Genomic DNA, 27,675 nt, shown 5'->3' on the forward strand with positions numbered 1-27,675 from the left:
GGAACAGAAAAGTATTTCCTCAACCTGATAAAGGTTATCTATAAAAACCTTATGGCTAACATCACACTTAATGCTGAGAGACTAAAAGCTTTCACCCTAAGAGCAAGAACAAGACAAGTATGTGTTTAAGTCACAGAAATAAGACAAGAAAAATAAATAGAAGCCATCCAGATTGGTAAGGAAGAAGTAAAACTATCTTTACTCATAGACACAATCATCTCTGTAGAAAATGCAATAGAATCTACAAAAAAGCCACTAGAACGAATAAGTAATTAGCAAGGATGTGGGTTACAATATATAAAATTCTATTGTATTTCTATATTTAGCAATAAACAATTGAAAACTGAAAATAAAAAACCAACATCATTTATAGTACAGAGGTAGGTATAAATCTGATAAAATATGTAAAAGGCCTATGCACTCAAAATTACAAAACAATTGATGAGAGAATTAAAGAAGACTTAAATAAATAAAAAAAGAGATACCACATTCATGGGTTGGAAGGCTCAACATTGTTAGGAATCAATTCTCCTCAAACTGATCCACAGATTCAACACAATCTCAATCAAAATCTAGAATTTTAGAACATAACTGATTCTAAAATTCATATGGAAATGCAAATGACCTGGGCTAGCCAAAACAACTTTGAGAAAGAATGAAGCTGGAGATTTAACAGTACCTGATTTCAAGACTTATTATAAAGCTACAGTTATCAAGACAGTGTACTATTGGTGTTAAGATAGGGCAGTAGATCAAACAAACAGAATATATGGACAACCAATTTTCATCAAAAGTACGAAAAAAGCGGTTCAGTGGGGAAAGTGCAATCTTTTCAACAAGTAATGCTCAGACAACTGAATATCCATATATCAAAAAAAAAAATGAACTTTGTCTCATATGTCACACCATATACAGAAATTAATTCAGGGTAGATAATAAACCTAAATGTAAAACCTAAAAACCATTAAACTAGAAGAAAACACGAGAAAACCTTTGTGGCCTTGGGTTAGGCAAAGATTTCTTAGACACAACACCAGAAGCATAATGCATAAAAGAACAAACTGATAAACTGAAATTCATCACAATTAGAAACTCTTGTGTTTGAAAGACACTGTTAAGAGAATGAAAAACAAGCCAAAGCATGGTGAAAAAAAATACTTGCAAATCACATATCTGATAGAGAACTTGCAATCTGAGTGGTTTTCAAAGCTCCCCTTCTACAATGACATTCTATGATTAATGGCTCTTTGGTCTGAGACTCAGACAGTATAAATAGTCAGTAAGAATCTAGAACAATGGTCCTCTAACTTCAGCATCACCTGGAGGGCTTGTTAAGACACAGATTGCTGGGCCCCACCCTCAGAATTTCTGAATCAGTAGGGCCTGAAAGTTTTCATTTCTGATAAGTTCCCTGCTGCTGCTGTTGGCCTGGCTCCTCAGTTTTAGAACTGCTAATCTGGACCAATTTAGACTAAACTAGAAACACGATGTCAGATGGAAGATCCTCCTCTACCCACCACTCCCAGAGATAATTACCAAATAAACTATGCTTATGAAGAAAAAATTGATTTTCCTCCTTTTAATTAACTAGAGACATCTGTAAGTGTTAATCAGAGCTTCTGATCAGCGAGAAATAACAAACGTGACATCACTGAGCTGGCATGATTCTAGCGCTGCCTCTTTGTTGAATAACACACTTTGGTTTCCACAAAGCTGTTCATAATTCACCCTGGAAAACATACCCGGCCCTTCACCAACCATCCCATGATGGCAACACGAAAGAAACCAGCATGCCCCACCCCCATGCAGGGCCGCCATCGAGTCTCACCGTCCAAGATGGCCCACTGATTGTCAATCTCAGTATGTTTCAGGTAGGAGTCTTCGATGGTGGGGTCGTAGTCAGGCACAAAGATCTTCTGGAAAAACTGGATGGTGAGGGCGCTCTTGCCCACGCCCCCATCCCCCACCACCACCAGCTTGTATGTGGGGAGGTTGTCACTGGGGACGGCACTGGTGGCCATGTTGCTGGTGGCTCAGACCTGCGGAGGCAAGACACGTGGAATGAGGTGAGGGCTTTTTCCTCTCTGACTTAAGGGAAAATATTTATGGGCTTTCCTTCTTTCTTATAGAATAACAAATACTTCTAATTGTAGGAAGTTTTGAAGATGAAGAAATGTAAAAGAAAATAAAAATGTTACTCCTGGGCCCTCACCCAGAGACATTCACTGTTTAAATGATTTATTCAGTCATTTACTGAAAACCAGCCATGTGCCAGGCCAAGTGTCAGGGACATGATACTACTAGACACCACATGGTCTTTAACCAGCCAAAAGTCAGGTCAAAGAAGGTTTTCCACCACTAAATTCCATCCTATACCTGTACAAGTAGACACGTGGGTGTTAGTCTGAGCAGGGAGAGCACAAAGTTTCACTTCTACATCAACTCTGGTCATTGGACTGCTGTACTGGAAAGAGTTGGAGGCTATCTGAGCTTAAAGGGAAAGAGGGCCTCAACAGCTTAGCACACCTGAGCTCAGGGCCTCTGAGTCCTTTTGACTCTTAGAATTCTGTGATTCTGGCTCCATTCTCTGGACTCCTTGTGCTTTATCATGCAGAAAGTCGTGCTAGAATCTCCTGACATCTGGTCAACCCCTGTTTTAGTTGGGGAGAAGGAAGAGGAAGATCAGGGATAAGTTTTATTTTGATGAAGTTGAGTCCAGCTAAGGCAGTGGTTCTCAACCAGGGGCAATTTTGTCCCCCAGGTATATCTGCAATGTCTGGAGATATTTTTGGTTGCCAAAACTAAGGGGGTGCTACCAATATCTAGTCAGCAGAGGCCAAGGATGCTGCTAAACACCCTACGATGCACAGGACAACGCCCCCCACACCAACACATAGTCATCCATTCTGAAACGTCAATAGTGTCAAGGTTGAGAAACGTTGAGCTCAGGTGACTCAGTGGGGGCTAGAAATGTGGGACTGGGATTCTGAAGAACAGTTGAGCCTGAACAGATAAGGGCTGATTGTGAAGAGGCAATGGCAGCAAAGTGAAGAGTGACCTTTGGAAACTGCATCACAAAGTGACAAGGAGGAAAGGCAGGCAGGGAGCATGGAAGGAACACTCAGAAAAATAGGAGTGAAATCAGGATCTGTCACCGTGATGGAAGCCTAGAGCTGCCAGGAGGAGGAGCTTGACAGCACCAAACACTGGTGGGGGATGCGAGGGAGAGTCCCCTAAAGAACAATGTGAGGGTGTTGGCAGGGACCTAAGCTGCTAACTGCAAACTCTGCTTGGGAGAAGTCAAAGCTGCGGTGGTGGGGGTGTCCTCCCTTCTCACAGAATAACAAATACTCCCAATCGTAGATAGTTTTGAGGATGAAGAAATGCAAAAGAAAATAAAAGTCTTACCCTCGGACCCTCACCCAGAGACAATAACTGTTAAAATGATTTATTCAATCATTTATTTAAACATCCTATTATGCACAGGACAGCCCCTGCCCTGTGCAGGGGCTCAGCGGACTGGAGAATGACGAACTGGGTGTCCTGTGTCTATCACTGGTGCTTGTGAAGGCCACTGAGCTCTCTAGGCCATAGTTTCCATACCTATCAGATTAAAGGGCTGGGTTTTCAGAGTTGTTCTCAGCTCTGAAAGAGTCCTCAATTCTAGATTTTAACAGAAAGGGTGTTAGACACAAGTGTGGGTTATGTGGCCACGCTAATTTGCATGGGGCTACAGACAGGAGTCGTTGCATAATCTTTTGCAGTTACTGAAGCTTGATGTTGACATTTAGGATTTCCCTGCAGGGGTGGGGGAAGTAGGCGCTTTTGTATACTGTGGGTGAGAGTGTAAATCTGTCCAAACAGGACTTGCATAAATGTATAAAGATTTAAATGCACATATCCTCTCTCGAAGCTATTCCACATGTGAGAATGTATTCTAAAGGTATAATCAGACAAGTGTACAAAGATGTTAAGAACAGGGGGAAAATGGAAATAACTTAAATACTGGGGACGTGGGAGAAAGAAGTTGAAAGAGTATCCATTGTGAACGAAAAATATTGCAAACCATATTAGTAAACAAAGAATGCTGAAGCCATCAAGTCAGCAGCTGCCTCCACCCTCCAGTGAAGACAAGCCTGCAGCCCAGCCTCTGCAGCCACTCACAATGGTGCACTCTGAGGGGACCCAATAAGAAAGGACAGGATACTGGCCCTAGATAGCTAGGTGCTTGTCAAAGGAATGAATTCAATGAGCCCAAGTGTTTGCTCCCTCCCATACATAGAAAAGCACTAAATTCTTTAACTTGAGATGTCTGGTTTCCTTCAGTTAACAAGTAATCTTTTAACGTTCTAACTACCTGGTCTTTGTTGTAAAGCTCCTGTACATCCTAGCTCCTCCCCTACCTCTTCGGGGCAGTCCCTGAGAGCGATCTGGGAGGCTGTCATCCTGGCTCAAGTCCTCCTGCCAAATAAAACATAACTCTCAACTTTTAGGCTGTGCATTTATTTCAGTTGACACCATACAATGCAATGCTATGTGTCATTGAAAAGGATGCTATCCACTAACCTAGAAAAAGCTTTTAATGTACATGGGGAAAAAAAAACAGGTTGGAAAACAGCACTTCCATGAGGTTACTCATCTATGAATCGACATGTCTAGGTGTGTTTCTAGGCCTGGAGAAAATTGGCATGCAGCTGTCTCTTGGGCAGATTTGGGGGCACTTTCTCAAATTTTCAATTTTCTACAACAAGCATGTATTATATTTGTGTATTGGAAAAGCTGAATAATATTCAAATGTTCCCACCAAATAAAATGTTCGGGCCTCCTGAAAACATGTGATTTCTCCCTCCTTCAAGTGGGGATTGAAGCCCCTCTGGTGCAGGAGAGAAGGACCAGGCGCCGGCTGAAGCCCCAGCATCTGGTTCCCCCCTCTCCCTAGGTGGGGATAATGGTAGGGATAACCTGTGGCTTTACTGAACAGAGATCTCCCACATAACAGAGCTGGTGGCCCAAAGGGGCCAGAAGGGAGTTGGAAGGAGACAGCAATGGGGAGAGGAGGGAAGGGGCCAGTTCCCTCCTCTTTGCCTCTTAGGTCAGGGGAGCACTGTGTCAGCTCCTCATTGTCCCTCCTTAACTGCTGGCTTGGGGTGGACAGTGACAGTGGGCCAGGGGGAATGTGTCTGCCTGTGAAGAGGGGAGAGGTAATTAGGTTTATTTATTTATTTATTCTTAGAGGAGGTACTGGGGATTGAACCCAGGACCTCATTTATACTAAGCAAGCCCTTTACCACTTGAGCTATATACTCTTCCCCAAAGAGGCTCTTTTTAAAGCTCCCGTCCAAAGACACATAAACTACAATGTAAAAAATAAATAAGCTACAAGGATATAATGTACAACACAGGGAATACAGCCAATATTTTATAATAACTTTAAAATGGAGTATAACCTATAACAATTTTGAATCGCTACGTTGTACTCCTGAAGCTAACATAACATTGTAAATCAACGCTACCTCAATAAAACAATTACAATAAATATAAATTAAAAACTAAAGCTCCCTTCTATTTTCTGCTGGCAGCAACATGAATAAAAAATACTAAGTGGGTAGGAAGGTATCGGGAAGGAAAATCGTTTCTTTTGATCTTCTCAAAATCAGATAAGAAATATGTTAATGTGACAGAGGACCTGAATCCAACTTTTGAGGCGGGGCTCAGACCACCCACAGCAGAATCATCTGGGGATTTGATAAAAAAAAAAACTGCCCTCTGCTTGCCAAGCAAGGCAGCAGACAGGAAACGGTCAGATGGGGGGCCCCTTCCTCTGACAGCGCCCTGCTTCAGGGTTGAGCCCTGAGAGACCACAGGGAGCCAGTCAGGGCTCCCGCCCAACTCAGATTAATGGAACAGATTCAAGGGGTCAGAATGACTGTGCCCCTCATGGAGAAAAATCCTTTACTGCTTCCTGTAGCTGATGGGTCAAGTCCAGTCCCCTTCACTGGACATTCAAGGCTGTCACTGGCTGTCACCGCTGACCTCTCCAGGGTACCCATGCTGCAGGGGCACTACTCACGCTACTCACTTCCCCAACCAACTCTGTGCTCCCCAGGGTGCCCCGTGGTCACACAGAGCCCTCTACACACACATACCTCTCCATGGGTCAGGCCCAGGCATTGCCTACCCTGGGACGTATCCCCTTCTACCCTGTGCCCAGCTGCTCCTGGGGCAGAGGCCACTATCACCCTTGAAGTCTTCTACACGAACTGTGCACAAAAGGGCAGGCATACATCTTGTCCCTCCCTGTATCACCAAGGCCTGGTACAGCACCAGCGAGGACAGACTCCAGCTAGAGGAACCTGAGGCCCAACAATGGCCTTTCTGAACAACTGTCAGACAACCCACTAGCCACAGCGCTGGCCTCCCCATGCAGAGGGCTTGGGAGCAGCTCTCCCGGCCAAGGGTTGGGACTGTCTCCCCTTTTCTCCCCAGTCAGACCAATCACAAAGATAAGACCCCTACTGGAAGCAAGCGTGAACCCAGGAGGAAAAGGAGGTTTGCGAGGGTGGGATAATGAGCCCAGAAAACCCCTCAGTCCATAAGGACTTTCAGCAATCTTCTCTGGATGGGTGTTTTTCCAGTCTTCAGCCTCCCCTGAAATAATCCCAGACTAAATGATGTCTTTGTAAACAGGCAGGGCAGTCAAAATGCCAAGGGGCGTGCACCACCCTCCTACAAAATCGGCTGGTCTCACGTGGTGTGGAGAAAGTTTTTTTAAAAGTCACCCCAGGTGATGACAGAAGTCACCCAGGATAAAAAGCTGGTTGGTGATTAAGGAGCATACTGCCCCATTTACAACATCCCCCTCCTCCCCAGTCTGTTCAAATAGACCGCACCTTGGAGATCATCCAGAATGCTGGCTCTTCACCACTTGAGGGTCATGGATGGCCCCTGTGAGGTGAGAGGGTGGGAGAAGGTGGACCTGGGGCTGTCTTTAAAGTTTCCTCACCAAATTTCCACACTTGATATTCTCCTACTGACCAGTTGGGTGATCTTGGGCAAGTTACCGTTCACAGCCTCAGTTTTTTATTTGCAAGATGGGGTTGGTTAGAGAATCATCCTGTGCAGGATCACTTCAAGTATGCAATTAAAATGTATGAGATGTGCCCAGCTTAGAGAAAAAGAAGGTGCTCAAATGCTTGTTTTCTCGCCTCGTTTACTTTGTTCCCAGAAGGGATGGACCCACAGTCTCCCTCCCTCCCTCCACTCTGAGGCTCTACGATGCCCAGCCTCCTTTCCCTCCTCCATAAGAAGCCCCATTGCCACCTCAGCTCCCTTGCAGTCGGACTAAATAAGCCTGTGTGGGAATGTCACCCATCATTTAGAACATTGTTTCCATGGGAAATGGCTCTGAGGTTCCAGGCAGCCCGCTCCACTCAGAAACCAACTTTTGGAACAGAAGCCACAGGGCGGCGAAAGCAGCCAAGTGCTGGTTCCCATGGCAACCACGGCTCCCAGGCCCCTCCCAGTTCACAGCAACCCAAACCCCTGCTCATACTGGAAACGTCTTCCTAAAAGGCAAATATCCCTGTCTCGAAGATTTTAATAACGTGTATACGAAAACTTTAGGCATCTTCCCGTTGAGAAATAAGCTTTTTGGCTGCCTGGTTTCCCGTTCCCTTTCTTTCCCCACGGTCAGCATCACCTTGCCTGGTCTGGAGTTGTTTCCTGAATGGCAGATTCACCTCCCCCAGCAACTTGGAAGTTCCACGAGGACAAAAGCCATGTCTCCTCATTCCCTTGCCTCTCACAGGGCCAGGCAGGGCCTAACATGTGGGAGCCTCAGGGCGTATTCACTGACAGACTACTTGATGCTGCCCAAAGCAGCCTTCCACCCACCCAGCCCTCCCTTGGGCCAAGAAGCAGGGAGTGACACCCACCCTTCTAACAGGGGCAGGCTCATGCCCCCAGGATGTGGGGTGCTAGGTGGACCCATTACCCCAGAATAACCTTTTCACCCAGCAATTTTCAAATGTGCTTCGAGGGAGGTCCTGATACCTCCTGAGAAGTCTTACGCAAAGTCCCCTCTGTTTTCAGGGAGGCAGCTTGGGGTGGGGGTGGGGTCAGAATAGCCTTGGACTCTGCAGCCAGAGTGCTTGAGCTCCCCCACTTTGTCTCTAATACGGACTCCTTGTGTGACCTGGAGTAAGTTTCTTAACTTCCAGTGGCCTGTTTCCCTGTCTATAAAACAGAACAGGATCCTCAAGACTGTGTAAGGCCTGAGTGGGGGAAAAAACTGGAAGGTCCCCCCAGTAAGGTCATATCTGTACTAATATGCAAAGTAGTTGGGTCCCTGGTCTCCTTCCAACGTGGTACATTTCAGAGATTGGAGTCCCTTGCCTGCCCCATCCACAGCCCTAAGGGCCCCTGCACCCCAGAGGACCCAATATAGTAACAGACGCAAACGCTTAGTGGTCAGCCCAAAGCCTCTCCAAAGATGATACCAATTTAATTGAAGGTTTAGTGGTCACTGCTTTTTGCTTCTCTATTGCTATACTAATCATTTTAAAGACCCCCCCTCGCCCATCAGTCGAACTACAAGTTGTTTGGTAAATAAAGCTGGAAGAAGGGGGCACATTCACTAATGGAGCTCTTTGGAGAGTGAAAGGACTTTACAAACATTGAGCTGAATCAGCCCTGGGAAGCTAATCTCATCTGTGTGATGTCTGGGTGTGCCCAGCTCAGGGGGATGAGGATACACTGGGGGAGTGACCCAACCCCTGTGGAGGAAATGGCTCTGCATTCCAGGAGCTGCCCTTCCCTTCTGCACAATTCCCAGAAATGGGCAGCTTCCCTAGGGCTGCTGATTTGCAGGCTAGGCATAAATGGTGTGCAGCCCCGCCAGGGGTCTCAGCCACTTGGCATCTCTAAGGATCCACTCTCCCCTCCCCAGACTTTGCTCCAGCCTTTTGTCTCCCATCTTTGCTAATCCAAACCCAGAACTGTCACTGCCTCACCCAGCTCCTCCAGGAAGCCACCAGTGCATTCAGCTCACTTCATTAGCAAGAACTGTGTTGTGTCATTTTCTGCTGTACAGGACCTTAAACATCATCAGGTCTAGATGGTAAGTAGGTGGCAAGGGTGCTGTCCCTCCCATTCCCAGAGCCATGGTGGACATCAGTCCATCATGGTCCTCTTTCCTATTCAGTCTTAGAACCCTTTTCAATGCAGCACCCTTGGCAGCCAGAACCAGGTGACTGGTCCAGAGAGGAAACTTGTTTGGCATCCCAGATCTAACCCACTGCTCCTTAGGTTCCCTCCAAAACATCCCACCTCCTGGCCAGCCTGTTCCATGGGAAGGGCTCCGGACCTTCAGGGGACCTTCAGGGGAGCCTGCCTGACTCTCTCTGGAGAACTCTGTTAGCCAATCTTTTGCTAGGCGTGGTGTCTGGCCCATAGGGCATGCTCAGTAAACATCAGGTAGTTTAATACATCAGCCCCTACTTTTCTACCCCATCAAATCCAAGCTCCTCTGCCAGGATTACACCTGGACTGCTGGCAGCAGAGCAGAAATGATCAGACAGGAATTCAGAGATCCAACCAAGGGCCAAAGCTTGAAGTAAGCCAGGGACAAAATGTCCTTGGCCTTAGTCACAAACCCCAAGTACCACATGCTTCCTATATCACAACTGTTAACACTTGGGTCTTACTTGCTAGTGTGTGAGTGCCACCTGACGGAGCCTGGAGCTGAGCCAAGCACGACCCAGCACTGAGTCCCAGAGGAGGTGTGCAGAAATGACCTGCTGTAATGATTACAACAGTGATCATGTTAAAAATAATAGAAGCCCTTCATTTACGCAATGTGTCTGGTGCTGTTGGAAGATTTTTATCAAATTAACTTTGAATTTGCCTAACAACCCTGTGAGAGATAACTTTGTCCCTATTTTATAGTTGAAGAGACTGAGACACAAAGAAGTAAAATACCTTTTCTAAGGTCATCCAGCCGGAAAGCAGTGGTGCCAGGAGCTGAAACCACATAGTGTGGCTCCAGAGCCTGCGGCCAGCTCATCAGGCTAGACAGCCTCTCGTGTCTGGCAGGGTGGTGGGAGGGTGCAGGGCTCAGCCAGGCCAGAGGCAGCAGATCCAAAAGCACTGAGAACAGGTCAGCAGTGAGCCAGGGATGTGGTGTCAGAGTCAGGGAGGCCTTCAAGGCCAGACTGCTGCCCCTGTGAGAGGAGAAGCTGAGCAGGTCAGGGCCTAAGAAGTACCCAGGGTGAATACTAGTCACTGGGAACAGACACGTCCCTGCACCCATCCCAACTGGGACAGAGTCTGCCAATGAGGACACAGGTCTGGTACTGCCAAGTGTTCCTGCCCTGAGGACCAGGGAGGAGGCTAAGGGATCAGGCAGGTGTCCAGCATGGTGGGAGCGCCAGGGGGGCTCTAAGACCTCATTTTCCAGCACCCCTGTTTGGGTTCCTCCCCACTGTGCTGGTCCCCGCCCCTACCCCAGCCCATCTCCTTGTTGTCCTGCAGGTAGGCTGCTCCCTGCCCAGCCTGGGGCCAGCCCCTCCCTGGAACTCTTCACCAAGGAGCTTGAGCTATGAACTCACACAGCTGCTTCCTTAGGCATGTTTCTTGCCTTCTGTGCCTCGGTTTTCTCTACTGTAAAGGTAGGGACAGTGTATGCCTTACAGTAGTCATGATAGCTACATTTATTTGCTTGGCCTCGTGTCTGGCCCATAGAGTACTCAATAAACATCTGGTCGTTACCAAACTCCTTTGAAGTCCATCCCAAGTCCCTCCTCCTGCAGAGAGCCCTCCAGGCTCTCCAGAGTTCTTCCTGAGCTTGTGGCCTGCAAACTGGCTGCTTCACAGATGACAACTCAACAGAACTCAACCCCTCACTACTCCCTCCTTGGAGTGCTCTCCTGCTCACATGCGTGCTGGTCTCAGCTCCCCCATTCTGCCTTGTGGGGCAGGATCCCTGCAGCAGTGCTGTAGGACAGCAAGCCCCCGAATGCCATTGACCCAACAATGGAGGAGATTTAAGCCCGTCAAAGGCATTTCCTCAAATATGCAGGAGATGCTCGTTCACTGAATAGACCAAGGCAGATACCAAATTGCTGGGAACTCATAATTAAATACAGTTTCCCTCTCTGGACTTTAAATCCAGAAGCACTCTCCATCATAAAACCTAGCCTCTTTCTCTCTCTGGGTTTCTACTGGTTTGCTGGGTTTATCCTTGGAAAGAAAACCTAACAGGACACATGACATGAAAAAGGACCAAGTTTTAACTGAGCCCAGAGGAAAATGATCCAGGAGGACAGTGGACAGGCCACCAATGAGGCCACTCTTCCCTCCATGCACACAGAGTTCTCAGCGCCAGGAGACTTGCATATCCAGTAAATGTTCCCAGAGCATCTCCAGTGTGCTGGGGCCTGGGGCCTGGGGCCTGGGGCCTGGGGAGACGGAGATGAATGAGCCCCAGCCCCTTACCTTGGGGTTCACAGCATGTATAGGGGGAGGAGCAGGCAGAGGGTTACAGAACATAGGCTAAATGGGAGCATGAGGGGAGCAGCGGTGTGGGGGCATCTCACCCAGCCTGGGGACACTGCAGAAGGCTTCCTGGTGGAGGCAATGCCAAAATGGAGTCTTGGAAGCCAAGTAGGTATCAGCTAAGGTGAATGACAGGGACAAGTGAATCCCAGGGGAGGACGAGAAGTTGCAAAGGTGTAAAGCACGGAGGTGTGAACCAAGGAGATGCCAAGTGCTGCCAGCAATACTCTGTGACTCGAGTGCAGAATACATGACGTGTGCGGTGGGGGTGGGGTGAGGGTGGTCAGGGAGCAGGGAGGACCTATTGTTGGCTCCCTGACAACTAGAGATGTTCATCTTTGTATCCCTAGCGCTAAGCACAGTGCCTGGCACTCGGCAGCTGCTCAACAGCATCAAATGACGAAGGAACAAGTGCCGGGGCTGCAGGGTGAGGCTGGGGGGAGCACAGGGGGCCCACACGACCTCTGATCCCCTCTCCCCACAGGCGTGCCCTGCAGGCTTGCTGGAAGGTGGCCCAATCCATCAGGCCCACAACTCTTTCTGATGACTGCAGTGAAGTTAACCAGCCAGAAAAGCCCAGTGGAGACTGGACAACTTGCACAGGACAAACTCAAGTCTCCAGAAGCTCAGAGGAGAGGGGAGCAGACGGGAAAGGTCTGCAGGCTCAGGTGGCGGCAGGAAGGTCACGCAGGTGGAATGGGCACAGCCACCACGGCCTCAAGGGAGAACTATGTGGGGTGGCATTTGGTTCCCCTTTTCGACCAGCAGGCAGCAGAGTCAGAGACGTGAAGGCATGTGCCTGAGGGCACAGATGGAAAAGGGCGAAGCTGGGATTTGGCACCCAGACCTGACAACTAAAAACTAAAACTCAGTTGGGATTAGCAGATACACATTACTGTATATAAAATAGATAATCAACAAGGACCTACTGTACTGCACAGGGAACTGTATTCAATTTCTTGTAACAAGCTGTAATGGAAAAGATTCTGAAAAAACATATATATATAAAAATATATATATAATAGATGTATATGTATAACTGAATCGCTTTGCTGTACACCTGAAACTAACTTGTAAACTGACTACACTTCAATAAAAAATAAGAATTAAAAAAAAAAACTAAAACTCTGCTCCACTCACCCCCCAGCTAGTCCAGGGCACCAGGTGGGTCTGGGAGGCTTTCGGAGGGTTTCAGTGTCTCAGGGTCCACACAACCCCTCAGAACAATGTGCTCCACTGGCATCTCCAGGCCACGGGGGTGCTGCCACCTGGCCACTGGGCCCTCACAGGCCCAAGTCCTCACGGGCTGAGGTTCCCCCAACCCCAGTGTCCCCACATCCCCCACCATAGGGAGGATGGAGTGAACTCAGTCCATGGGTGAGGGGCAGGACTGACGCCTGGCCCACAGCTTCCGGAGTGGCAGCTAGAGGCAGAGAGGAGGAAGTGGCTTTATGTTTAAACTCTTATTCTCAGTCCTGGGGGCCTAGTCATATTTTCCTAGTGCTGGGCAGTCTCACCCGGCTGAGGAGAGCTTCGCAGCCCGAGGCAGGAGTCTGCATGCCCATCGGGAAAGTCACAATGGTATCACCCTCCTGGGGAGGGTCAGCTTCTGAACACTCTGGGGTTCCCCAAAGTGAGGCCCTCAGGCTCCCAAAGACTGGCAGGCTGCTATCCCCGATTCTGACTCAGCTGCCCCCTCGGCCCATGCCCAGGGGAGGGGCTCCATGTGAGCCCTCACCTCCTCACATCTCCTCCTGGGGCTGCTCAGGCTCCAGCCAGCACCACTCCCCAGCACCCCCCACCAGACCCGCTTTCCCATCCACCTACACAGCTACTCTCTCATCTTCCTCCCCGACCAGCTCTGACATCCCTTCACCTCAAATCCTAGGCCAAGGCCTAACAACCCTGCGCTCACGGCACATCTGCCTCAGTGGCCCGGCTCTGCCTCCTGCCTGGTCCCCCTCCACCGGCACTGCCTTCCCCCCACTCCAGCACTGTCACCCCTCAGCCCCTCAGGCACAGTACCCCTCCTAGAAAGCTGGCCAGGGGAGCCCGAAGCTCTCCCCACCAACTGACCGTGGCACTGCAGGGCCCTCCCTGAGCTGCCCCTGGCATCCTGTCCCCTTCCTGCTCATGCAGCCTCTCAGCCTACTGATGCCGAGTACAGTGTTCTTGGGGACCGGAGTGGTACCCAATTCATCAGGGCCCCACGGAGTCTGCCGATGAATGGTGTCCACCTCACGCCTTTCCACCTCTTCTCGGCCCATGAAAACATTCCCTTCCTGTTCCCCTAGCCTCCCGAAGACATCCCCTCTTCCCCGGCCTCCTACTTCCCAGTCTCCTTCCACTTAGCTGCCTTGCCTGTTTCTACAGAGCGCCAGCCAGGTGGCGGATGGCAGCCAGAGCGCTTTGCAGCCACTATTCCATTTGACTTGTCACCCAGAAGGCACTGTTAGCCCGAGGTCACTGGGGTTCCATGGTTGTCCAGGCCACGCATTTCCATCAAGTGACCACGTGCTCCTAGCTCAGCCACATGGCCACACTGCCTCCTCGTGGGAGCGGGTTCTCCCCTTCTCCCTTCAACTCTAGGAACAGGGACTTGTTTTACTGTCATGTTCCCCTCGCTCGGGTGGGCTCGGGGCTGCACCTCATCTTCCTCATCTTAGGGTCCCACTAGAGCCCTGGCACCTCCTTCTGCAGAGATGCTCCCGGTGTCCACTGCCTGCATTTCCAAAATGCAGGGCTGATGCTGGGAGCCAGTTGGGATTCTGCTGGGGGGTGGGGTGGGGGTAGTGTGGGCATTGTGCCCATGGATCACATAGAGGAGTGGAGTGGTGGCCCACACAAGGGAGCCCCCTGGACATACCTGGGCCCCAGCTCAGCAGGAGGAGTGGTGATGAGGGTGTCCTTCCCTGCCACACACACTCCCAAAACGCTGAGCCCCCCGTAGCTCCCAGGGCCCAGCTCCTTGACCATCCGTGCTTCGGGCTGGGGGTGCCACATCCCGGCCCCCAGAGCCTCCTGATGGCAGCAAGGCAAACGCTCTCATCCTGTCTTCCCTCCGAGATGGGTGTGTGGGTTCCCAGCCCGGAGTGGCTGTCTCACAGAACCCATGGCCTCACACCAGCCCAGGAGGTAAGTGGCCCAGGAGAAGGGCAGAGGTGGTGACAACCAGCAAAGGGAAGGCCTGGATGCCAGGGGCAGGCCTCCCTCTGCATCAGCAGTCCCCTGCCCATGAGACAGATACTTTTTGCCAGTGCTGAATGGCTCAACTCCAGCCTACACGTCCTGGCTGACCCACCACCTCAACTGCTTTACTCTGCAGTAGCAGAAAAAGGGACTCGGGAGACAAAAGGACATCCCACATTCACATATTGGCAGAGGCCAGGTCGATAAATGAGAGAGGGGATGGGAACATGCAATAGGGAGCAGAGGGGCCTGTGGTAAACGGGAGGCCACTGTCACCTCCACCAACTGACTGTTGCAGTAGGAGCATATCTGCAATAGGGTTGCCAGAGTCTAAATTTTTAGAGTAGACAGAAATCTGAATTTTTATGTGAAACTGATTTTTTAAATGTTGGCTACAAAGTAAAAAGTTTTATAAAATTATATAAGCCAAAAAAACCACCCCCTCTGGGGGTACCTAACCCATAAGGATACCTGCTGCCACCCTGGCCACCTTGAGCATGGGTGCGGCACCCACGTGACACCACTCAGCATCAAGGGGTGTGGCTGCTCCAAGGCAGACAACCCTCTGCACAGCCTTGGCCTGGCCTGGCTTTGGCCACAGAGGCTTAAGGTTAAAAGAAGTGGAAGTGACTCTGAGGAACAGCAGCAGGGGTTACTCAGCCTGGAGACTCCCCAGTCTAGTCTTTAGTGGGAGAGGGAGGGCACACAGCCCATCTGAGGAGCACAGCAGAGCCCGGGGAGGACAGGGCAGAAGGGCTGGTTCAAAGATGACCACAGCTTTGGGCATATATCCAGATAAAACTATAACTCGAAAAGATACATGCACCCCAATGTTCACAGCAGCACTATTTACAATAATCAAGACATGGAAACAATCTAAATGTCCATTGACAGATGAATGGATAAAGAAGATGGATATATATACACAATGAAATATTACTCAGTCATTAAAAAAGAATGAAATAATGCCATTTGCAGCAACATGGATGGACCTAGAGATTATCATATTAAGTGAAGTAAGTCAGACAGAGAAAGGTAAATATCATATGGTATGTCATATGTGGAATCTAAAAAGAAGACACAATTGAGCTTATTACAAACCAGAAATAGACTCACAGACATAGAAAAAACCTATGGTTACCTAAGAGGAAAGAGATGGATGGAGGGATAAATTAGGAGTTTGGGATTAACATATACATACTATTATATACAAAACAGATAAACATTAAGGATCTATTGTATCACACAGGGAACTATATTAAATATCTTGTAATAACCTACAACTGGAAAAGAATCTGCAAAAGAATACATATATGTACAAGTATAACTGAATCCCTATGCTGCACACCTGAAACGAATCCAAAATTGTAAATCAACTATACTTCAACTTAAAAAAGGGGAAAAAATGACTACTGCTTTGTTTCCCCCATTGATACTCAAAATGTTAAGCATCATAAAGGAAAAATGTGAAAAATCTTATGTTGGACCAGTAATGAGAAAGAAACAGGATCTAGGCCCTCCCTGGAGGTGAGGAGAGGCGAGCCAATCCCCATTCTCAAAGAGTAAGCCGACTGCAGAGAGAAAGTCTGGAGCAAAATAAAAGGGAAACTTCCTGAACACGAGTCAGGCATGGCAATGAGCAGCCCGGGAGGTGGGGGGTTTTCCTTGGCAAACAGAAAGCCCAGGGAAGTGGAACCAGGGGGGAAGGTCCAGCCTCCTGGCTCGTGGTGGGGCTGAACCGGGCTGGAGGCAGGGAGGGGCAGCTTCTCAGGGTCCCTTCCAAAGTCCAGATTTTAAGCTCACTCAGCTGAAGGGCAGGAGGCCACTTTTCACATCTCTCTCCCCACGCGCTAAATACAGCTGCTGCATCCTTCCTGCTCTCCTAGCCAGCTCGGCCAGACAGGGAGCCCTGGGTGGGGAGGGGGCACAGGGCAGAGCACACAGACCTGCTCCGTTCCCAGGGGGCAAAGGGGCAGGAGAAGGCACCACTGGCTGGGGCGGGGGATGGGGGTGGTCTCCCACCTCTCTTTTTCCTACATGCAGCACTTTGATAAAAAGTCATGAATCAAAGCATTTACCCCTCTGCTAGGTGCATGACCTTATGCAAATTGCTCAACCCATACGTGGTTTTCTTTAAAAAAATTTTTAATGGAGGTACAGGGGATTGAACCTAGGACCTTGTACATATTAAGCATGTGCTCTACCCCTGAGCTATACCCAGCCTCCCCCGAAACCTATCTGTCTCAGTTTCCTCACCTATCAACAGCAGTATCCGCCTCACAGGGTTGTTCTGAGGACAGAATGTGCTAATATACATGAGTGCCTGGAACAGTGCCTGGCACAGAAAGTGTTTGCTATTATTACTGTCATCGTCTTCATCATCATCATCAATATGTCGTGGGAACTCTTGCCAGTGCCCCCTCCACCAAACTGCACAGAAAGGAGCCTGGGGTCACATGGAGGCTGCTTTCCAGGCTGCCCCAAAGCACTCAGGACAGGGGAGGAGGACCCCTCAGAATCACCTCCTTCAGCGCACGAGGCTCTCAGTGCAGCCCACTCTGCAGAGAGGACCTCACCACTCAGCTGGACTGAAGGGTCACTGCTTCTGCTGCTGGGCCATCCCAGGGTTCAGCAAGGAAGCATATTTTATTCCTGGTGACCGGAGGATCACAACCCACAATCTGTGCTGGCTTGTTTCAGGGGTGCAAAGAAAGGGGGAAGTTGCCGAATGACATCCCACCCTATAGCTCATCTGATAGGGACGAGCCCAGAGGGTAAAGCTGAAGGCAGGGCAGATGTGAGGAGCATGGAAATGAGCCCAACGGGCCCAGTTTTGCATCTTGGCTGTGCCACTTCCTAGCTCTGTGACCTTGGACAAATTATGTATGAACCTCTCTGTGCAAAACTATTGTTGGTGGGTGGGTAGCAGCAACCAGCTGGAGGTGCAAGCAGGCTGAGCCGGGTGGCCGGGGCTGATAAGTAGCATGCCAGCTTATCACGTCCTGACCGTGTGCCAAGCACTTACCTATACTCCCCTGATCTGACTCCCGTTGGACTAGGTGAGGTCATTGCTCTGCTATCCCAAGACACCCAGCTGTCTGGACAGTACTTGGCATGCTGCACTGAGTTGCTTAATTGTCCATGACGTAATGTGTCTTCCCCACTAGACTGCCAGCTCCAGGAGGGCAGGGCCTGTCCTCTTGTTTTATTCTCCACTGCATCTCCGGAGCCCAGGACAAGTCTGGCACCCAGAAGATGCTCAGTAAATATCCTGACCTACATCCGCTCTAATCCTCACAGCTACTCTGCAAACTGTTTGTTCTAATACGAAGGAAAAAAGAATTAGCACTTGGGTTTGTTCTGATCATTGGGAAAGGACTGACTTCAGACTTTGACCTGGCTCAGAACAGTGACAGTGACAATCCCATAGCTCCTGCTGTGGTTCCTAAGGAAGGTCAAGGCGCAGGACTGGAGTGCATATCTCTTGCTCAGATGAGCTCTTCAATGGCTCTTTTCACGGGTAAAAGGGTAGGTTTACAACCTGGTCTACATGTCATTACTCCTCTGTAGTCAAAAGTAATGGAAATTTGGAGTTTTCAGAAGTTCTGGAGGAAAGTGTCCAGGAAAACTAGGCCCTGGAAAATGGCAGTAAACTAGGCTTGAGGAGACAGAGAGCCGGGGAGAAAGTCTCCCAGGGAGTGAGCAGGCAAGGGAAGGGTGTCTGATGCCCAGTTTTAACTCCTACCCCATTCTGAGCCATGGGCAGCTCCCTCTTCACCAAGGGTATAGGCCCTTGGTGAAGCCTGGTACATACAACAGCCATGGCTCAGTGGGGCTTGGGGAATGAGGAAGCCACGCCTATTGTACCCTGCAGTGTGGCCGCCAAGCCTGGAATCCAGATGGCCAGCAGGCATGGTCTCTACCCTGCAATCTCCAGAAGCACTGGGCTTCTGGAGTTTCCATCAATGCTTGGGTAATCTTAAAAAAAAAAAAAAAAAGATACACTCAGAGAACTTCCACAAGGAGAAAATTTAGAGGGAAGAAAGAAATATTGGGGAGAGCATCTCCTCATTTTCACATATGTGGTATGAGGATCTGATCCAGCATAACTGGACTAGAGAAGAAAGGGGGAGAGGGTGGCTGGGACCTCTGTGCTACTGCAGTACTGTCCCCTATGACAGCCACAGCAAAGGAGGCCCATGGCAGAGGGGGGACTTGCCCAAGGTCACACAAGGACAGATGGGGGCAGAACCTGGAGCAGGAGGTCTATGCCCTTTCCACGCTCCTGTGGGTCTTCCGGGGAAGAGAGGAAGGACTGAGGTTGCCCTCGATTGCTGGTGGTCCCGGACCTTTGCTGGGGACCCTGCCCGGGGCCCTCTCCTTCCTCTTTCCACACAGGCTCTCCCAGCCTCCACCCAGCTTTCCTACTCACTCACACCAACCCTAAGTAGAAAAAAGCCCCTGTATGGTTATTTTGTTGACATGCCAAGTGACCTGCTCCTGCTCCCCCTCCGTCCCTCCAGCCGTCCCCAGTTTCAGCCCAGAAGTAAAACAAAGGCTTTGTTTCTTTATTTTGATTTCCTCCTTAAAATCTCAAACATGCAGGAAACACCCACCCAGCCCCAGATAAGTGGACTCGGGCCACTGGCCACAACGGGTGGGTGGGGCTGGGGGGGTCACCGAGTGGGGGTGGCTGGGGAGGCTCCCATGCCAGCTGACCTTAGCTCCTGGAGCACCAGCAGGGCACCCAGGGCCTGGCTTCCTTGGCGGGAAGAGAATGGGTGTGCGGAGCATGTGATGAGCGCTGGGCCTTCCTGGCTCTGCTGCCTGGGGACTCTCAACCTGAGGAATGTGGGTGTGGAGGGACAGCGGAGAAGGCATATCTCATAGAAGTTATTTTTTAATATATGCCCCCAAGGCTCTGGGACAGTGGCTCCACCCTTTCCCATCATCTCCGGTTACAATAAAGCAGGCATTGAAAGAAGAACAGGATGGATGCTGTTCTGAGCTGCTGAGCCTCCTTGTAAGAGAATGGTACTCGCCAGGAAAGATGGGTTTGCCTCTGTCTCTTCTTTGGGACCTCCATTTCCAGTGGAACAAAAATATAAAGGGGTGAATCTGTGGGTCATCTAAAAAGGGGACTTTTCAAGAAGGGGTTGAAGTTCTCAAGGATAAAAAGAAAAGAAAAGAAAAGGGAAAAAAAAAACCCTGAACTGAGTTAAAATGAATTTTGGTTTTGAAATGAATACATAATGCTTTGGGGTCCCCAGACCCCCCTCTCCAAAATGGTCAGTCCTAAGGAGTGGGTGGGTCTTCCCAACTCTACACACCTTCAGCCGTCTCCACACAGCTCCACGTGCCTACAGATATTTTTACTTTTATTCTGGGCAGTTGAGATAGTAGGGACAGCCTAACATGCAGTATGTATAGCAGATTCTTTTTAAACCAAAACTTTTCTTTAAAAAGTAGGCAGTCAACATGACATGTGTGTGTAATTTCTGCATAAACAAACAGGAATTGGTTTATAATATGCTTAACTGCCTTCACTGGCACAGTCTCTGATCATTTCTATTGCAAGACAAACCCCAACAAAGCAGATCCTCCTGAGGTCTTTGGGCTCCCAGCCCTTGCCAGCTTCCGCACCATCTCCATCGATTCAGGGAAAAGGACACCGACGTTATCCTTTGTCGGCAACTCGGGGACAGTAAGCACTTTGACTTGTTCTCACCATTTAGTAAAGAGGACTTGGGGACTGCCTCAGGTACCTGCATTCTATTACGAAACTAGTTCAAAGCTGTCCCCAACAGTGGCTCCCTGAAAATGGAATCTGCCCAAGTACGCATGGCTTTTCCAGGAGGTTTTTTATCTTTTCCGCACAGCTTTAAAAGCGGTGCTTTGCTAGCTGTCCTCACTCAAGCCCAAGCTACATGCAAATGGGCCACATCAGGCTCCAGCGTGGGACTCAGTCAGGGGGTGGGAAGGAAGAGGCTCCAAACAGTTGGGTGAGAAACCGGCTCCTGCCTCCTGTCAGCATGAAGAGCCTTCCTCCTCTGCAACTGGAGAGCTTGGCAGAGAGGAGGACCCGGGACCAGGCACCTGGGACACCTTCTGCCAGAGAAAGCCGAGGAAAGGGAGAGCTGGCAAGGCCACGTTAGGGTTAGAGAGGTCCTGCACTGGACTCTGCCCTTCCTTCCTTCAATGTCATTCTGTACTTTAGAACACAAAATGCTATTTTGCTCAAGATCATTGAAGATGAGCTGCTTAGCAAATTGTTGTCCTCTAATTATAAAAAGAAAATCATGTTTCTTCTCTCTCTTTTCCAAATACATACATTTGCCATTTAAGGTACAGTTCAGTTCTGTACACTCCACAGAAGGGCCTGAACCCACAGTGATCAAGCAGGTGTGTGTGCGGGTGGAGGTCCTTTTTGAAAAAGGTTAAATCCACAGACGTACACTCATCCCTTCCCAGTGTGGGCTCAGGAAGCAAAAGCATCTATCATCAACCCAAATGGAGACCCAGGTGGCATTGTCTTTGAATTCCCTGGGGATGTGGAGTTAAAGAAGCAAGGACATGGAAACTCAGGCACGAGGCTCCAGAAGCCGGCTGGAGGCTGAGGGCAGGCCCAGCCAGCCAGGCCCCATGAGGAGGGTAGTCTGAAGCTCCACCTAGCATGGGAAGGATCCTGCAAAGCCCTGCCCACCATGGGAGGATAGTCTGAAGCCCTGCCTACCATGGGAAGGCTGGCCTGAAGCCCTGCCCAGCATGGGAAGGATCAAGTGCCAACAAAAGGGCCACATCTGCTCATTGGGGTAATGGGTACATGGTGTTTGTTATATATTATCCTTTATATTGCTGTTCTTTACAGTTTTCAAAATTAAAAAATATACCAAATGCATGAATGATGGAGGGGTTCCTGGTTGACTATGAGACTGATGAGAGTTGGGGAAAACCATTGTCCCACCTAGGCTCCCTCTTGTCAACAGCAGCGCCTGCCCTTCCATGACTTCTGCTGCCTCCCGAAGTCTCTGAGCGTGAGCTGCCCTGTCCCCTCTCATGAGGCCTTCCCTCCAATGCATCACTGATTACCTGTGGTCAGACCCCCGGTGGGCTGTGTCTCACAGCACCAGGCGAGAAGGGACGGCTCACTTTGGTCACCAGTTCTGGGAGCAGCACCATTTAGCAGATGGAGCATGTGCTCCAGGACCAGACAGATCTTGGTCAGACTCCTCCCAGGCTCTGCTTCCTTCAGGCCATGGCTGTAAGGAGCCTACTTAGCCACCCTGAGCCCCAGTTTCCACATCTGCAAAGGACTAACAGTAAAACCGCTGTGAGGCTTAGAGATGGCGAATGCAGTGTGTCTAGCCCAGTCCAGCCCACAAGTCTTCACTGAAGGAAGGGAGGGAAGAGAAGGGAGAGAGGGAGGGAGGAAGGGAGGATGGGCATCTAGACGTCTAGACACGTCACCTGAGCAGCAGTTGGGAGAAAGCAGAGCTGCTCGTGTTGGAGAGAAGCATGCTTATCAAGGTTCATGCGGGACAGGTTAAGGGGGGAAGGAAAGAGCTTTCCAAGGATGAACCAAATAGGGTGGACTGATTTCAGGGGCAGTAGGCTCCCTGTCTCCAGAAGGGTCCAGCTAAGCCCCACCCCTCATAGGCTGCGCGGGAGGGACCTCCTGTTGAAAGTTTCCTAGTCTTTATTCAAGGGGTCATTTTCCTATTTGGGCCATATTTGCCTACTACTGAACTATTACTGGCTTAATCTTTGCCTTCAAAATCACCACACTTTTTCACTTAAAATCTTTATTTAGTCTTAATCTGAGCAAAATATTCATAAGAAAAACCCAGGTTTGACACAATGCCCGTAGTTTTATAATACGTATAAATAAGTATATAACCATTAAAATGTGTCCCACCTAAAACCATCTCCCTCACCACCCTGAGAAAGGCACTCTCCTGTGTCTGAATTGAGACCCAGGAGACCTTGGACCCCAGGCCAAGAGGGCCAGGGGTGGAGTCTCAGAATGCTCCAGGGGCCCCTTCCAGGTCTCTGATTCTGTTATCTGAAGGTAGCTTGAATGACAATAATGCTTTTAAATCTCACAGCCCTTTTTGGTCTTCCAAACTTGTTCTTATCTGTGTATTTCATCTGATCCCCATGACAACACTGAGGGCGGGGCAGGGAAGTCACACAGGGAGCCTGGGCCCCTGCAGCACCCGTCACACCCAAGGCCCTATTTATGGTCACAGAGGACCCGAACAGAGCACAGAACCCTCCGTCCCCTCTCCCTCCGCTATTGCCATATGCTGCACAGCCAAATCCCTTCCTGGTATGCTCCAGAATCTCACTAGCAGCACAACCCAGATCCAAATCACGTTTTATCCATCTAGGTGGCCAGAGGCCAGGCTCTGTAGAAAATATGTCCCTCTGAGGCCCAGAATGTCACCTCACAACCAGCGGTGACATATACTGCCATCTGGCCATCAGCAGACCCCACCTAGTAAAGCCATCAAGAATACTAGAGGACAATGATGGAGACGTTAAAAAGCTAAATACCCCATGCTACTTCACGACCCCTACACGGGGTGGGCTGTAGAAAGCTGTCTTGGATCATGCTAACCAGCTAACAGGCCGGAGGACTCAAGTGGTGGGTGCCAGGCCAAGAGGGACAGGGGTGGAGTCTCAGAACAGGCGGGACCAGCCTCATTCCAAGCAGTAGGAATGCTACGTAGAAGACTGGAGATGGGCACCAAGGATACATGGCAGGTACCAACGAGTGCAATGTGGCTGCCACCTCGGCCTCAACGGCGTCCTCTGCCCTCTGAAGCAGGAGGTGGCAGCACTGCCCTCTTGGTCAGAGGTCTACAAGACAGATTTCAAACTCATAGGCTGAGAACCGACACCCTTTCCACTCTCACTCCTGACACCAGCTCTACCACAACAGCACACTGGTCTGGCTGCAAAGACAGAACCCCAGAGTAGTCCCTCAGTAAACGTTAGTAGAGCCGGGGATCTACCCTGGGATCCAGGGCTCATTTTCAGAGATCCAAGAATCTCCCAAATTGCTTACCCAACTTTATACATCCAAGTAACTTTTCTCTGGGTCTCTCACTAGCATATTAAAGAGGCGGTAGCCCAAGGAGGTAAAAACCATTGCTCTAAACACAGCCTTCTTGGCTGCCTGTCCTAAGCAAGAGTATGTTGGAGGTGGCACTCATATTCCATCCCTGTGTACACAGACTTCACAAGAGCTGAGAGCATCTTTGGGAGATCAAAGCCCTGCTTAATCCACTGTTGCCTGGGTTTTATTATCTGCAGCTGAAAGCATCCCCACTGATCCAGTACCACAGAGCCCAGTGGCATCACCCAAGACTGTGACAAGTGGCAAGGCCTCAGAGTCCATCCATAAAGTTCCTCTCAAAGCTTGACTTCTCTGCTGAGTCTCTAGACCATGCATGGCTGCTGGATGCCCAGGGCACAGGGAACTCACCCACCTCCTTCCTTTCTCCCATGCCCAGTCAAAGGTAACTGTACCTTCAAGCCTGCCAGATGCCTGCCCCAGGCCTGGCAGGTACAGAGCCTCTGGAATGCACCACACTCTTTGGACACTTGAGAATGTGTTCCCAATTAGTTCACACAAAAACGGTTTGTGCAAACTACACGATGCTCATGAGCAGGTATGTTTTCAATTGCTTGCAAGGAGGCCCCCTCCCTTTGGAGGCATTTCATTAGTAGACAATGATGACACCAGATGTGAAATAGAAAACGGATGTCACATTTCCCCCAGAAGTCACTTAATCCAGCAGGCTGGCCAACATGCAATTCAGACAGATGTTAGGACCAGGAGCTAGTTCAGTCCATCAGAGCCCTGCAGTCCTCCCTGGTTCCAGGTGGTCACTCAAGCTCAAGAACCAACCCCAGGGATAACAGACTTGTCACCTTATAAGCAGCTCAGATCAACTGAAAGTGTGAAATACCTGTGGTGAGAGGTAATAAAAGTTACACCTGTCACAAAGATGTCTTAGGTAGGTGAAAACATAAGTTGTGGCAAGGACAAACAGAGCTGGCAGCCCTGGAAAACTGTCACTTGCCTCACAAGGGTTCAGCAGAGGGCCTTGACACCACCCCAATAAGGAAATGTTGAGGCCACCAGAAGAGGGGGCAGTTTCTATCAGAGTACCTGGCTTACTCAATCCCTACCCCCACCAAAGAGGCTGACAGACCCTGCAGCCTTGGAAACCCCACAGCATCAAAGCCCCATGCCTCCTAACCTGGCAGAGAAGGGACAAACTACACTATAAACCACAGACAGGAAAGCTAACTGGCTGCGGGAAGAGAAAGCAGGCTGAGGGTGAAAACCATGGCTTGAAACATTTTCAGCCCTAGTCAGCAGGGACATGCGATTTATAGGAAACTAGGAGACTTACAAAAATGTTAGCCAGCTCAAGTTTCTTCCCTGGGAAGAGAAGCAGAAGAAACTCCTAAGAACTGTCTGGGTGAAAGTGTTTTGTTCACTGCAAAGCCCCTGACACGTGTCAGTTAATTAGCACCAGCAGCTCCCCACCCCGCACTTCAACCAACCAGTGAAAGGCAACAGAGCCAAAGCCCAACACAGGCTGCACCTGGAGCCTTCAAGCACAGGACAGCCCCTCCCTCATGAGAGGGACCTGACCAGCCACAGGGTCTACAGCATGGACTCTCATGATCTTGGGCAACTTATGGACTCTTTCTCGCCCCTGTTCCCCATCTGCATATGGGGGTAATAATAAATCCCTTCTGGAGGCATCTCCTCCAACGATGACACCCACGGCAAGTGCCTGATCTGTTAACCCCTGCTGGCTGCTCTTATTACAGTGGGGCTACAGGGCTTTCAAGTCAGATTTCCTTGTCAGTCCTGGTGCCAGGGAGGTCACTCTTGAGATCACCATTCGGAGCCTTGTCAGTCCGCTTCTCTGGTCAGGTCCAGGACAGAGGGTGAGTTCTAGAGGGGCAAGAACCATTCTATCCCAAGGAAGCTGGCGAAGAGGAGGGACCCGTGGGGGAGGAGGGGCAATCCCAGAGCTCAGGGATCAGGGCCCAGATGAAGTGGCCCTTGTCCACCTCTTCAGACTCGGCTCTGGCCCTGGCCAACACAGACCTCCGTTTCGGCCACAGAGTCTAATTGCGTGTTCAGTGCCCATGCTCCTGCCAGGCATCACCTCCTCTAGGAGGCCTTCCCTGACCTTCCACTCTGTCTGCTCCAACAATGCGCTTCCCTGATCTCAGTACTGGGACCACGCTGGGCTGTCGCTTACTTTGCACCCCTACCTTCCGAGGCGCAGGAACTGGCACTGTGCCCCACACACGGTGGGCGTCCCTGCCGGGTCCGGTCAATGAATGAACCGGGCCCCAGTTGTGACCAGAGCCCCGAGCCCTTGGCGCAGTGAAGGGTTGTTTATCAAGAAAGCACCTTTTGGTCATTAAGAAGAATTTGACAACTCTGATGGAGGATCCCCGCCCTCGTTAACGCCATTTTAAAAGGAGAACGAACCCCCCCACCCCACGTCCACCAGAATCCCGCCTCCCACCTCCCCTTGGGTTCTCGCCAGGGCAGACAAGGAACGCAAGGGCGGTTACCATGAAAGGGGCTCTTTGGGCGGTAGGCAGGTCCTTCCGACCGGGGTCTCGCTCCTGGCCGATTTCTCGATCGCACACCGTTACGCGGTCGGGGCCAAAGGCCGCTTACCGCCAACCCCGGAGCTCAGTCCACCCGCGGCGAGCGCGGCCGGGCCCGGGACGGCCACACCTCCCGCCCGGAACAAAGCGCCCGGCTGGGCCCCCTCCCCTCCCAGGCTGCCCCGACCGCTCACCGCGCGCTCCAGCCCGGCTCGGCTCCGGCCTCAGGCCGTCTCCTCCATGCCCGCGCTGGCCAGAAGGCAGCTCCGCGCCCGCCGGGCCCTGCGGCAGCCGGACTGACGGCTCCCCGCCCGCGGCCCGCCGGCCGCTCTGGCCGTCCCCGCCCCGGCGCCTCCTTAAAGCGACCGCGCGGCCCGCGCGCGGCCCGCGCGCGCCCCGAGCGCCCGGCGCGCCGCGCATTCCTTATATTGCAACAGCGCCAGCTAAAAATAGAGCGCCGCCGCCGCGGGCGCAGGGGAGGACGGGCCCGGCGCCGCGACCCTGCCACCCCCGCGGGTCCCCGGCTCCCAGGACGCACGACCAGCGAGGTCCCAGCTACCCTCGCTGAGCTCCCCGGAGCCGGCAGGGCGCGCGGGCCGAACTACGGAACCAGGCCGGCGCCACCGCCTCCCCCGCGGCCCCGCGCACTTACCCGGGTCCGACCCGTGGCGCCGCGGAGCTGGCTTTAAGGTGGACACCGAATGGGAATTCGCCCTGGCCTCTTTAAGAGCCTCTGCGCTCCAGCCTTTAAATCTCCGCTCCGGCCCGGCCAACTTCGTAGCCTGCAGACGCCTCCCCCGTCCTAGGCGATCCCAGGCCGCCACCTTAATCGCGTCCCCTTCGAATCTCGGGCTGTGTTTCTTCTTAGATCCTGCCCGCAGCGTCGCTTCTCCCAAGGCCTCTTGGTGCCGGGTTCCTGGGGCTAAAGTTCGTTCAGATGGAGGCGATGGGGACAGGCGACACGGGTGATCCATTTCACTGTTTCAGTTCCGCTAACTCCTCTCCATCGGCGTCATTTTCCCTTTATTTTAAAATTGAGCTATAATTCACATACCATGAAATTCCATCTTTTAAACATTGAGTGAGTTTTAGTATATAAAGTCGTGCAACCATCTAATTCCATTCCATTATCTAATCCCAGAACATTTTTGTAACACCCCCTCCTAAAAGAAAAAAAACGAACCCCTTTGCAGTCACTCCCCATTCCCCCCTCCTCTCAGCCCCTGGAAACCGCTAATCTTCTTTGTCTCTTTGGATTTGCCTACTCAGGACATTTCA

The 27,675-nt window shown here is 50.6% G+C and overlaps 1 protein-coding gene across 6 annotated transcripts in view; it reads right to left on the reverse strand.

Moving 5' to 3' along the window:
- Window positions 1–27,221, reverse strand: part of MRAS (muscle RAS oncogene homolog) — a 56,023-nt gene extending 28,802 nt beyond the window's left edge. Inside the window, exons 1-2 of one of the 6 annotated variants that reach the window (XR_004322854.1) lie at window positions 26,592–26,767; window positions 1,829–2,039 (exon numbers count right to left, since the gene is read on the reverse strand). Coding sequence is in view for 5 of the 6 variants with exons in the window: in XM_032487732.1 (XP_032343623.1) it covers window positions 1,829–2,021 (193 nt within the window). In the remaining variant the exon portion in view is untranslated. Of the gene's footprint in view, window positions 1–1,828; window positions 2,040–2,526; window positions 2,551–26,358; window positions 26,530–26,591; window positions 26,770–27,049 lie in introns of those variants that run through there. The other 5 variants (XM_032487732.1, XM_032487712.1, XM_032487745.1 and 2 more) reach the window with 5 other exon arrangements.
- Window positions 27,222–27,675: the final 454 nt, after the last annotated feature.

Source organism: Camelus ferus, chromosome 1 (assembly GCF_009834535.1).
Source record: "Camelus ferus isolate YT-003-E chromosome 1, BCGSAC_Cfer_1.0, whole genome shotgun sequence".
In the NCBI taxonomy this organism is placed as follows: Eukaryota; Metazoa; Chordata; class Mammalia; order Artiodactyla; family Camelidae; genus Camelus; species Camelus ferus.